At 44.9% G+C, this 12,780-nt stretch overlaps 2 protein-coding genes and 1 long non-coding RNA gene across 3 annotated transcripts; 1 reads left to right on the top strand and 2 right to left on the bottom strand.

The window, feature by feature from the left end:
- The first annotated feature begins 829 nt into the window (after window positions 1–829).
- Window positions 830–5,116, top strand: otomp (otolith matrix protein). The gene is made up of 9 exons (XM_052086769.1): window positions 830–948; window positions 1,357–1,493; window positions 1,599–1,701; window positions 1,893–2,078; window positions 3,264–3,438; window positions 3,501–3,568; window positions 3,675–3,859; window positions 4,620–4,791; window positions 4,924–5,116. Exons 1-9 carry the CDS (start codon window positions 864–866, stop codon window positions 4,932–4,934), a joined length of 1,122 nt encoding a protein of 373 aa, XP_051942729.1. The 5' UTR covers window positions 830–863; the 3' UTR covers window positions 4,935–5,116.
- On the bottom strand, window positions 1,559–2,888 carry LOC127615184 (uncharacterized). Its single transcript, XR_007966838.1, has 2 exons — window positions 2,835–2,888; window positions 1,559–2,026 (listed from the first exon to the last, which is right to left on the bottom strand). It is a non-coding gene; the product is annotated as an uncharacterized LOC127615184 (long non-coding RNA).
- A 357-nt stretch (window positions 5,117–5,473) lies between the features above and the next one.
- si:dkeyp-110a12.4 (pancreatic secretory granule membrane major glycoprotein GP2) lies at window positions 5,474–12,362 on the bottom strand. The gene is made up of 9 exons (XM_052086768.1): window positions 11,981–12,362; window positions 10,883–10,971; window positions 10,696–10,800; window positions 8,030–8,190; window positions 7,603–7,738; window positions 6,964–7,058; window positions 6,215–6,383; window positions 6,019–6,133; window positions 5,474–5,712 (listed from the first exon to the last, which is right to left on the bottom strand). The coding sequence occupies exons 1-9, from the start codon at window positions 12,060–12,062 to the stop codon at window positions 5,540–5,542; spliced, it is 1,125 nt and encodes a 374-aa protein (XP_051942728.1). The 5' UTR covers window positions 12,063–12,362; the 3' UTR covers window positions 5,474–5,539.
- Window positions 12,363–12,780: the final 418 nt, after the last annotated feature.

The following is a 12,780-nucleotide window of genomic DNA, read 5'->3' as shown; positions in this document are numbered from 1 at the left end:
TAAAAACGGCTTACTATACTATGCCGTTTTTTTCGGGCTAAAAACGCCTTACTATACTATGTCGTTTTTTTCGGGCTAAAAATTTTCTATGTGGGACTCTTTTGAGAGCAGGTGCGATTTGAGAAGTATGCTCGGCCCTTTCCTTGTTCGCTCATGTGTGCACTTGGAGGATCGTATGGGAGAACCCTCCCAAATGTTCTCTTCAAAGTTGCACTAAAACAACGTGCCTTTTCATGTCTCCACCGGGCTTCCACAGCTCAAGTGACATTCATTACAGCCTCCTCTCTCTTTGTCAAAATACTCGGGACGTCACGAAAACCGATTTGAATCGGAAAATCGTTTTTCGCCTCTTTTCAATAATAATAACAAAAGATTTTCTATTTATAAGCGCCTTTCAAGACACTCAAGGACACCTTCCAACCAAAACAAGAATAATAAAACCACAGATAAAACAGAGTAAAATAACGGTACTATCTCGCACGCCCGTCTCCAAGTTAGATCTTCCGATCTGTGCAGCTGCTGCATTTATTTGGCTTTGCCTGTCCGTCGAGGAGCATCAACGACAGTGCTGCTCATACTGTTGATCGCCCAACCACTACCTGTGCTCTTCACAGAGCCGCATTGTCCGCAATTTTTTTTTCTTAAAGACTGCCAGTCTGCTCTTAGTGACCTGAAGCACCCCCCTCCCCCTCTTCCACATGAAGGGGAAACACTATCCCTGCTATCGTATCCACTGATGGAAATAGGATTAGACACCGGGAATAATGCGCCCTAAGATTTTTGCTTGAGCGACCCCCCACCCCCCCACCCCTTGCAGTGAAATCTTGATGCTTTGCATCCTGACTGGCCTGACCAGAGTGGACATGGAGCTTTTCGGGGCAACGTCAACTTGGATATTCGTGCTGCACTTGCTTTGTGTCAGCGGTGTCGCCAATCCCAAGACAACAGGTAGGAGCATCGCCGTGTTGTTGTAAATTAAAAAACAAATGAATAAAAATCCTTTTGAAATCAAGCGCATCATGATCAATTCAAAGCAATCCACCTTCAAACTCGTTCCGGACACACACACACACCAAAATTGCACATTCCAAAATTCCCTTTTTTTCTCCCGATACGATGTAATGAGTGGTTTGCTGACAAGAAAATTGTGACAATATCTTTCATTTTTTACAAATGAGAAGTTGAAAATTTGGTTCCCATTTTAGCAAGAATCACGGAAGTTCACGTTTGATTTGCTTTCACGGGCCACATAAAATGATGTGGCGGGCCAGATCTGGCCCCCGGGCCTTGAGTTTGACACCGATGCCTTACAATATCTAACAACGACATTTTCTCGTGTGTATTTGCGTGCCCAAGTGTCGTGGTGCGTCATATCGGACGCGGAGGCGCAGAAGTGCGCCGACCTGTCTGGGAACGCCACCGCTCGGAATATTCGAGGGACTTTGCAATGCGTGCGAGGCCTCAACGCCAGAGACTGCATGGAGAAAATACAAGTACGTCGACAAACACACACGAGAAAGTGTAACTTTGGGCATTTGACTTGGCATTCACTTGAAAATGGGCAAACAAAAATTGTATTATTTTTTAATTTTTCTCAGAATGGGAGCGCTGACGCGGCCTCCATGTTTGCGGATGACATCTACGCTGCGGGCCTGTGTCACGGCCTGGAGGTGGCAGCCGGGGAGTCCCTCAATGGAGTGGGTAGGAATGCAGCTGATAGATCTCTCACATCATCATGTTGTATGATAGTCAAAGATACAATCCTGGTGGGTTAATGTGGAGGGGGGGGGGGGTCATTTGTTGTCACCACAAGCCGTTGTGCAGAAAAACTTGATTTTCAAAAGTTTAACCCACATGAGTCATCATCCCGTCCCGATGGATCTGTCGGCCAGATGGCGTGAGCTACTACGTGGTGGCGTTGGCTCGCCGCTCGACGTCCGATTTGTCCCTGCTGGAGATGCACGAACGCAGCTCGTGCCACCCGGGCATCCGCACCACGGTGGGTTGGACCGTGCCTGTTGGGTACCTGCTCAACACCTCGCAGATCAGCCCGGGACACCAGTGCAACTTCCCCCGCGGTGAGAACATGTACATGTAATTTTTTATTTTTTACAAATGGCTGACACAAGATTGTTAGCTGGCATGGCACATCGCCTAAGGAGGAGGAATGAGCACTTTTTTGCGAACAACTGTGAATTGCCAGTTATATATTTTTTCTATTTCATTGTTTTATTTTACAAATTCACTTTATAGTAATTGTTATCATTTGTATTATTATTAAGATAACTATGATGTTGTCAAACAAAAAAATTACCTTTTTTTATTCGTGTTATTTGCTTGATTTTAAGTTTTTAATTTTTGGTGAGTAATATTACAGTAATGTTCTATACTTTTTAATAAGATTTGAATGTTTTGATAAATACTTGTATTTCTGGTAGTTGGTTGTATTTTATTATTTGTTTTAAATTTCAATACTTTCATGACTTTTGTTCCGCCCTCGCCGCGTCCCTGTTGCGTCTTGACAGACAGACAACTCCTTCAATGACCACACCGTTGATATTTCCGGCGATTTATTCACGAGCAAGTGTAAAACTGGAACAGACAGACATAAAAACACATCCAGGTTGCAACTTAAAACGTGGTAAAACAATGTGCCCCACTGATCTGACATGTGACTGGCTACGCTAGTGTAGCTAACGCTAACGAGCTAGTATGCTAATCGCTATGCATAAATGCGAACTAAACAATTGAAACGCCCCACAAATGTAAATCCACGGTGAACACACCCCACGAATTAATAATATGGCATACATATACATAAAATATTTACATACAGGCTGTGATTAGCCGACGACACGAAGTAGCAGTTCATCGTTCGGAGGTTCCAACCGGAAGTGTCTCACTCCACAACGTCCGGTGTGCCCTTCACAATAACGAATTACCCTTACACAATAAAGCAGCTCTGTAGTTATAGAAAATAGGAAACAAATGTTTGGCTCTTCAGGAGCCAGAACGACTTGAATTATTATTAATAATATTGTGGTTATTATAGCATTCATTTTCAATTTGATGTGACTATTTTGTTATTCTTAATGATACCTTCGAAAATTGTGGTCTGTTCTAATTACATATGAAAATATTTTGACATTATTTATGTATTTTGAGATGAATGGAATGTAAGCTGTCAGCTGGAAAAAAGTGTGTGTGTGTGTGTGTGTGTGTGTGTGTGCGTGCACGCTACTTCCCATATCCCCGCGCTCCAGCGGTGGGGAACTTGTTCGGGTACAGCTGTGTGCCCGGCGTCAAAGACCCCCAACACGACCCCCAGGGCAATAACCCAAAGAACCTGTGCGAGGCCTGCATCGGCGATGACAACGATCGACACATCTGCGCCAGCAACCCTCGAGAGAGGCACTACGGCGAGGCGGGCGCCCTCAGGTACGCCGCCTCTCACCATGACAGGAACCGCATCCCGGGCAATGTGTTGCCTTCTTTCCAAGGTGCGTGGCAGAGAATCTGGGCGACGTGGCTTTTGTCAAACACACCACCGTCTTTGACAATTCGGATGGTGAGTATTGAAAACACACGTCGCAGATATGCGTGCCTAAAGACAGGACAACGAAATTCCTCACGCCTCAGCCTTCTGAAATCCTGTGGCCTCACCTCATACCCAGGCAGGAACCAGGACTCGTGGGCTCTGGACGTGGAGGCCGAGGATCTGAAGCTCCTTTGCCCCGACGGCACCGAGGCCGACCTGGAAGATTTCCGCCGCTGCCACCTGGCGGCCGTGCCCGCCAACGGCGTGGTGGTGCGCCAAATGGAAAAGTGCCGCGTCTGGAAGTTCCTGGAACGATTGCAGGTCATCTTCGCAAACTCGTTTCGTCCCGCCTGCCCTTCTGCTCTTCCAGCCTGCCAGTTGCGCCCCTGTAGCACTGATTCTGGCTCCCCCTGTGCCCCCCCACCCCCACCCCTCCGAGCGTAGATTACACAGTCGCGTCGAGTCGCCGACGCGAAAGGTGGAAACAAAGTGCGTGATTTAACATTCTCGTCGGACCCTTTAGTGCGCTGCACTACTTAAAAATGAGCGGGAAAATGAGAGGCAGTGTGCGCGTGCGTGCGTGTGTGTGTAACTTTTTTAGTCTCCCTTTTTATTTTAATTTTTATTTAACAGGATCAATATATAAAACATTACCTTTTAAAATTTGGATGATTATATGCATGTAAAACATCTAGCTTCAGTGTATTTGCAATTTTTGTCCCCGGCAGGCTGGTACCATAGCCCCTGGCTTGAATATTCTCAACAGATGGACACGGCATATTGTTACGCTTGCAGACATTTTAGCCCTCCTAATACTGTTTTTTTTTCTCATCACTGCAATGTTATGACTACAATTTCAAAGTTTGAAGAAATAAAAAGTCAAATAAGATTTCAAATCTGTCTTTTTAGCCCTGGGTTGAACGTGCCCCCCCCCCTGGCCCCACCCCGGCCCCCTCAGTGAAATTGATCCAGAACCGCCCCTGCTCTCTCTCCAGCTTCCCATCCGTCCATTTCATTCATTGTTCATCACAGTCTGTCCCTGCCATCCATTTGCTGTTCTTGCTCTCCTTTGCTCTGCCAGAACGTCTTTGCTAACGCTACAGATGGCTTCAGCATGTTCAGCTCTTCCGGCTACTCCGACTCCGACGTGATGTTCAGCGACTCCACCCGTTACCTGCTGAGGGTCCTCGGGGGCTACACCTCCTGGCTGGGCCCCTCCTATACCAGCGCCTTGCAAGCGTTCGAGTGTGAAGGTCAGCGCAGACAATTGTAGTCTTGTTTGATATACAGTCAACCGGTTGGGATAGGGAACGTATCGGTTTGCATTTAAAAAAAATGTGAATGACATGAGTTTTTTTTTTTTTGCGTGTTTTTGTGTCCAACAGGGTTCTGCTGATAAAAAAAGCGGCGGATATCTGCCCTACTCTTGTCTTGTCTGACATCCATTTACACCTTCAGCTTCCTTGTGTTATTTTCAAAGTTGTCCCAAGGTGCCAACAAGGCCAAGACGATGACATTTGATGAATTAAAAAAAAACTTTTTTTTTTGTTTAAAAGGTAAAAGAGCATTACTTGATGAGTCGCACGGCAAAACTTTATCGCGCCTTCCGTTGGGTCTTAAAAAGAATGAGAAATGAGAAAATGTTAGCATGCGTCATTTGGGGCTACCGCTGTCAAATTTTCACGTGGAATGTTTCGGCTGCGATGCCAGCGACAAAGTATGACTCTTGCTCGGTCTTGTGCTAGTTGTAGAAATTGTTTTGAGAAACGCACGTACACTTTTGCAAATTTCAAATCTGAGCCGAGAAATGGACCGGAGCGACTGAGGAAAAACTGTCGAGGTCATTTCTACTCTGCCAATAAAATACACATAATACAGAAAAACAGAGTTCTACGATGAGGTATTCCAGTCCCTTCACTTGAGTGTGAATCACAGACAATTTCACGACAAATCTCGAATCCAAAGCGGTAATCAAGTGGAACGCTTTTGGATCCCGCCGACTCACGAGGCCACTTCGGAGATGTGGTGTACGTTGGACAGGGTGAGCTGAGCCTCTCGCGCCGTCGGGTAGAAGCGCCTGGAACGAATCCACAGTCTCCCTAAGACCCCCGCAACCAGCAACAGGACCAGCAGGAACCCCCCAAGGATGAAGGTTTCCACCGGTGGGAGTCCACCTGCACAGGAAAAAAAAACCCACAGTGGTACCTCTGCTTAGGAACGTCTCTTCATATGACATTTTCAACGCTTCAACTCAAAGCTCGGAGTTTCCTGAACGCAACATACTTAGAGCTGCTCTGCCATTGGCTATTCCCTAGCATATTTTCATGCATTTTTGTGCTTCATAAAACATTTATGTCTGAATTTTGGGGAGCTCTTTCCCGATGGGTAACACCCCCCACCCCCCAAAAAATAAACAAACAAACATTTGGCCGCTCGTAGAGTATACAGCGCACCCGAATGGAGCTGCTTCAGGGACGTACCTAAACGGGGATTCTCGCTGTCGTTGGGTCGTCGTCTGATGGGACCGTAGGACACCGTGTGGGACAGCGGAATGTCTCGCCGCGTCCTCAACAGGACATCTTCAGTCGAGCAGTTCTGGCGGTTTCAGTGGGGAAAATATAAAATATTACACACACACACACACACACGCACACACACACGAGTGCACACACTCACAGGCTGGCACAGGCCGGGGCTGTTGTGGCAGATGTGGACGTTGCAGTGCAGGAAGATGTTGGCATAGGAGCCGCCCACAAATTTGAACATTTGGATCCTGAATGTGGCGTCAGCACCGCGGCCGTTCTTCAGCACGCTCAGGGTTTCTTGGTTTGTCAACACGGGGCAGCTGATGGCGGGGAGGGGGGGGGGGGGGGGGAAACAAAACAAAAGCAAATAAATGGGACCGCCCAGATGGATTGCGACGTTCAAGACACTTGTGTGCGTTCTCTTTCACTGCCGCGATGCGTTGCTGCGCCGTTGCCAATGGCGACAAATGTTGCCTGGTTGTGAAGGACGTCCGCGGCGGTTTAAAATGTAACACCTGGCCTTTCTGTTCCACCATCGCGTGATCAACCGGGGACTCGGGTTTGGCTGAGCGGAGAAACAAACTCTCTCGTTTCACATTTGGAGCCTGAGAAGCATTGTGGAGTCTTGCATTTTCTGTTACGGGTTTTGGGGTAGTCTCCGTTTTGTAACTGCGATGGAATTGAAAAAGTGGTCATATTTAACTGATTTTTTTTTACGTCACTTTTATGGGATTTATGGTATTCTCATTTTAGCCAAGGCAATTTGTACGGCGATTTCTATAGTCTCAAACGCATTTAGACATGGACGTGGATTATTTTGATAAGCACGTAGCACCGTATAGGTGTCAGGTGTGTGATTTATTGAAAACGCTGAAATTCTTGAGATAATGTGGCGCCCACCTGTCCCGAATGAAGGTGTACTGAATGTGGCTGTAAGGATCCTTGGTGGGCGTGGCCCAGCATCTCTCCATGCGTAACATCAGGTGAGCTGGAATCTGGGAGGAGGGCGCAGGCAGTCCAAGAAAAAGCAAGGAAAAAAATATTTTCAGCAAAATGAAAAGGCTGAGAATATTTCTGGGTTTTTGAACAGAAGTTAAACCAACGACAATATTTTGCATTGTGAGGAAATGAAATGTGCCCTTTTTAGCGATTTCTGAATGAAGAATTTAAAAAAATTATTTGGATTAAGATGTGAAAATATTTCAGTTCAGAATGAAAATGAGACAAAAGTTTTTAAAAATGAGGAAATTATTTGCATGCGATTATTTTTCCAAGTTTTTTTAAATATTAAATGTGGGCGGCACGGTAGTCAAACCGGTTGGCATCGAACCCCATACAGAGGTACAGGGTTCGATTCTGGGCCTTCCTGTGTGGAGTTCGCATGAATTTTTAGAGAAGAAAATATCAATTGGATTGGCACTTGACAAACTTTTCAAATAAAAATGTCGACACTATTTGTCGGTTTGGCGAACCGCACATTTTAACGTGCGCTCCCCGACTATTATATTAGCGCGGCCGGTGGCGCGTCGGCTGTCTCACCATGAAGACTTTGACGAAGATGTCATCGTCCAGGGTGAGCGAGGGGACGGTGGTCCACTTGTCCTCAAAGGCCTCGTCCTTGAACAGCAGCATGGACACGGAGAAGTTTCCGTCCTCCGTGTTGAGAGTGATGGTCCTGCGTGTGTGTGTGTGTGTGTGGGGAGATCATGGTCAACCGCAGAGGACCACCGGGACGCCGAGAGACATTTTAACTAACGAAGCAACGGGTGGAAGAAAACGTACATGCAGTGAAAAACAAGGAGATTCACAATGAGCTTTTTTTTTTTGAGCCAGAGTAAATTTCTGCATGTTCACAACGGCTCCGCCAAATACATGTTTGTCCACAAGGGGGCGCTGGTGGCGCAGGGTTGAGCTTTTACCGCCCGGAAGTACGTGTGACGTGACGAAGAAGAAGACAGAGGCTGACCTGACATCCACGCGAATCATGTTCTCCCCGTTGGGCTGCTGCACCATGTAGTTGATGGGGTAGCGGCACACAAAGGTGATGTTGATGTAATTCCTGGTGATGACGTCGGTGTGGTTGTTGTGTATGGTGTTGACGAAGAGGATGTGAGTGGCGTCCGACGTCTGAACAAGGCAACACAACGATCAACGTACCGTCTACACGTCATCAACTCCACGACCAGCTTGAAACCCAAATTATACCTCATTACAGATTTTAACACTAATTCGTAACTCTAACCCAGAGTTAAAATCCGAACCCAAATTTGAAACAATGGCACTTCCTTGAGACCTTAATGTAAAACCTGAACACTATCTTGAAACCCTTAAGCAAAGCATGTAAGCTCTCGTTTCAAGACCTAACCTCGGGTTGAAACCCAAGGCCAAGTTTGAAACCGTAATTTGTAAAACGGAAATAAAGCCCTTACACTGCTCTGACACCCAACCCTAACGCTCTTTTGAAGCTCTAATTTGGAGCAGAAAATCGAATTTGAAGCACTAACCATTGCTTGAAACCCAAACTCTACTTTACAACCGTGGTTTGAGACACCGTGGTTTGAAATCCCAATGTGAAACCCTAATGTCACATAACCTAGTCCATTCTAGTTTGAGACCCTTACTCTGGCTAAAAGTTTCATTTGAAACCCTAACCCTCAACCTCCATTACAATTGAATGCCTCAGAAAAAGAAAAGAAAAAAAAACTGTGCACTATACCAAAACTATGTTCCAGAGACATGTACACAACTAGCTCCTCATTAAAAAACAAAACAAACAAAAAACAATAGATATGAATAGGCAAAAATAACACGCTCCTTTGAGCTGGTTGCTTGTGGCGATGCTAAGCGAATGTCCATGCTTTCCATTGCCTTTGATGGGAATATCGACACTACCAACATGGCCGCCACAGTGAGGCTTTTTTTTAAAAAATGTTAAGCTTGCTGTGGTCTATTAGGATAAGATAAGATAAGATATCATTTATTTGTCCCACACTGGGGAAATTTACAGCCTCCAGCAGCAAGAATGTAGGTAGAAAGAAGAAAGAAGAAAAGAAAACTGTAGGATTTGTCGTAGGACTGTTTAGTCACTGAAGTCAGAAGGCAGCCATTTTACGTTGCCACTGTTCTTGAAAACATATTTATTTTGTTTGTTTGTTTTTGTTATTTTTTTCGCTGAAAACACTGTTATGTCGTAAGGCAGCATGCCTGTACGGAGTAATGAGAGCCTCTCCAAAAAATTAACTCAAATCGTGGTTCCACTGTATGAAGAAGCTAAGCTGTTGAACCATTGCGCTAATGGCTAACTGAGCTCTTCTTGTCTTCTATTTCTTCCTTTTCAAACATCTCCACGAGTGTTCTGGTGCTCCAAGTCGTCCGGTTTAAATCTAAAAGTGTTTGTATTTGAAGGAAGCGAGAGACTAAGATGGGGGTAGCGTGCAAACGTTCCTCAATTTCCATGTAAATCACGATCATTTACGAGCACGGGAGGCTATCCGGGTGGGGCCAACCGCGGGGGGGCCTCAGAGTTGTTTCAGCGGCAATTGCGGCACCGCCCGACATAAACATCAGCTCTGCCACTTTCTCACAACCATTCTTCTTGACTTTCTGTCTGGGCCTCTTCTTGCTGTCTGACTTCCAGACTCCCGGGTAGAATTTACGTCAGCTCTTGTAAATTATTCAATTTTTTTGGACTCTGAAATAGGGGGAAAACGACAGCCGGTTGCTTTAACAGCGTCGTAAAAACGGACCACTGACAAGCGGAGGGAATTTTATTTGTCAATAATGAAGACATAAAGCGCACTTTGTCTTTATCTCGGGTACGAGGTTAAACGTCAAGCGTCCCGTTGGAGGGGCTATTTACAGTAAACCCTAAATTCAAACCATAACACTAGTTGTAAACACTAAAGTTACATCCTTCAACCTGGATTGAAGACCTAACACTATGATTTAAACCAGGGGTCACCAAACTTTTTGAGAGTGAGAGCTACTTCATGTGTCCTGATTGTGTGAAGGGCTACCAAATTGATACGCGTCTGAAATAACATTTGTACAAATTACATTTAATAATATTAGAACATTAGCTAGCTAGATATATACTGTAGCTAGCTAGTTAGATAGCTAAATAGGTAGCTATAGAATCTATAATACTGCCCATGTTTGCATTTTTAAATCATAATTTCTACGAGCAAATCACAATCCTAGCACTGGCGGGCTACTGGTGTGGTCCTCATGGGCTACTTGGTGCTCGCGGGCACCACGTTGGAGACCCCTGATTTAAACTATGTACGTTCAAAAATAACTTTTTTTCCCCCCCAAGACAGATAATAGTACAAGTACTCACCGATACAGAGCTAACTCAAGAACTTTTGATGTATAACATTTCGTTTCACCAAAAAAAATAAAATAAAATAAAAAAAAACCAAGACCTTTCTTTTGGACGCAAATTTCATTCTGCCCCTAGCTTGAAACCCTTATACACGAAAGCAGACTCGATACCCCAATTTTAAAACCCAAACTTTTAACTGTACCCCAAATACTAAGCTTGCAATCCAAGTGCAGCAAACAAATAAATAAATCAAATAAACAAACACCTGCATCCCGAGTTTGAAACAATTGATCGCCATCCAGTATTACCATGATGCTTCCGCAGTGGGACAGGTTGCTCTTAATGCTGAAGACGTAGTCGTCGCCCACTTCCACGCCTCGACAGTCGGGGTCATTGAGATGCAAATCCCAGACCTGGACACACGTACAGTCTGATTTTAAAAAAAAAATCAGTTTAGGTGGAAATAAAATGGGGGTGGGGGGGGGGACGACTTACGTAAACAGGGGGGACTTTGTGCAGGAAGAAAGCGCTTGGAATAACCACTTCTATGTGGTCGTTGGTGCAAATGACCGTTTCGTTCAGCTCTAAATGAAAGAACAAAAACAAACGACAAAAAAAACATGCCTGTAATCTGCACGCTTGTGCCCTAAAATGACGTTGTAAAAAAATCCCTTTTTCCTTTAATATGTTTTATGTGCCCGCATTAGTCCAAACACGATGTTTTGATTAATATTGAAAATCCAGCTCAGGTGGCGGCCATTTTGTCAGCCCCCTGAGATGAATAATTGAATGATGAAATGAATTTTGTCTCAAAATAATGTTTTCGTGGCCGATACTGAAAATGAGAACTCCAGGAAGCCGATCACTGACACTCCAAATATTCATATTGATCCAAACCAAATATTGGTTTCCAATTTAAAAAAAAATACAAATTCAAAGTCTTCCCTTGTCTCTCAGCATGTTCATTTAGTCGTTTTTGTTTTCTCTTCTAGACAATGGGGCATTTGTTTTAAAATTTAGACAGCAAATAATTTAATTTGGAATTGGGGCCTGATGATCTTTTTTTTTAATACATTTTGAGCGACAAAATATTTTCAGTGGAGAAATCGGTGAAGGAAAAAGTACAGGTTGTGTTCAAAATATTAACAGATGGGAAGTTGAAGTAACTTGTTTTTTCTCCCTTTAATTTTGTTGAAAAATAAAGAGTTTCATGGTTTTTTTCTGAGTGTTTTTCCTCTTTAAAGAAACCTCAAAGGTGGAAAAAATGCCTCAAGTTGTGTTGCAGATGTGAAGCGGCGTTGACAAAAACGGTGCTTCTTTAACTAAGCGCGAGTTCACCCCCACTCACCCATTTTAATACATTCATTGATCTACTTTTTGTCTTCTACTTTCATAATTTTGCTCCTGTAAATTGGGAATTTCTCCATTTCTCCAGACAAATAATTAAAACAAAATTCTCATCTTATGAAGGCAAAAAGCTCCAAGAATTTCCTGCCTGCAGTCCACCTTGGCATTTTTCCCGCGCGCAACTGCATTAAATCTGTGAGAAACGAGTTTAAAAAAAGAAAACAAAAAAAAAAAGGAACGGCTCACCTTCTTCGTACGTCTGCAGATCACCTTGGGCGGAGACGAGTGTCAAGGTCAGCAGCAAGCAGGTCCAACGCAAACTTGCCATCTTGTGTCTCCCCCTGGGAACGTTTGGCCAGCGACTGCCGAATGCCGCTGTCACGGCCACAAGACGTAGCACCCCCCGGCGCCGCACAGCTCTAACCAAGTGCGAGCCTTCCCCTCCGCCCCTAAAACAGCAGCTTGAATGATGTCCTTCGGGGGGGGGGGGCAACAATGAGATTCCGCGCGTGAATAGGGGGAGCCCCGGGGAGTCCGAGGTAACTCTTCTTTTTGTAAACACGCTACGACAACAACAAGTGCGGCGGTAACCATGTACGCCACCGCTCTTTGTGACCAGACTTTTTAAAAAAAAGGGGGGGGGGGGGGCGGGGAGGGCAAAAAAATCTTTATGGGTAAGCCGGCAAGCAAAATAAACTTGGCTGAAGAGTGCACGTGTGCTGTAGGGCCACATCATAAAACACTCTCTTCACTTTCAGACAGAAGCCGAGAATGTGAGAACGGAGGAAAATGATGAGAAGAAGCGTCCAAAACGACTTTGGATAAAGGACAGGTAGAATGTAAAATGGGAGAAAAATGACTTTTATGAGCCACTATAGGAAGCAAAAAACTACTGTCAGAAACGTATGCTGCAAAATGACTGGCAAGCTTTTAAAATGGTGACGCCCAGGCCCGGGCCCGGCCGTTCGGGAAAATGAACATATTTTCCCCAAATTCCCAATGGCCACACCACCTGTGGGGAGAAGACAAAATGGCAGAAAATACCA

Source organism: Hippocampus zosterae, chromosome 14, assembly GCF_025434085.1.
Source record: "Hippocampus zosterae strain Florida chromosome 14, ASM2543408v3, whole genome shotgun sequence".
NCBI classification, from domain to species: Eukaryota; Metazoa; Chordata; class Actinopteri; order Syngnathiformes; family Syngnathidae; genus Hippocampus; species Hippocampus zosterae.
Note: the sequence above shows the minus strand (reverse complement) of the source record. Positions and strands in the feature narration are given on the sequence as shown.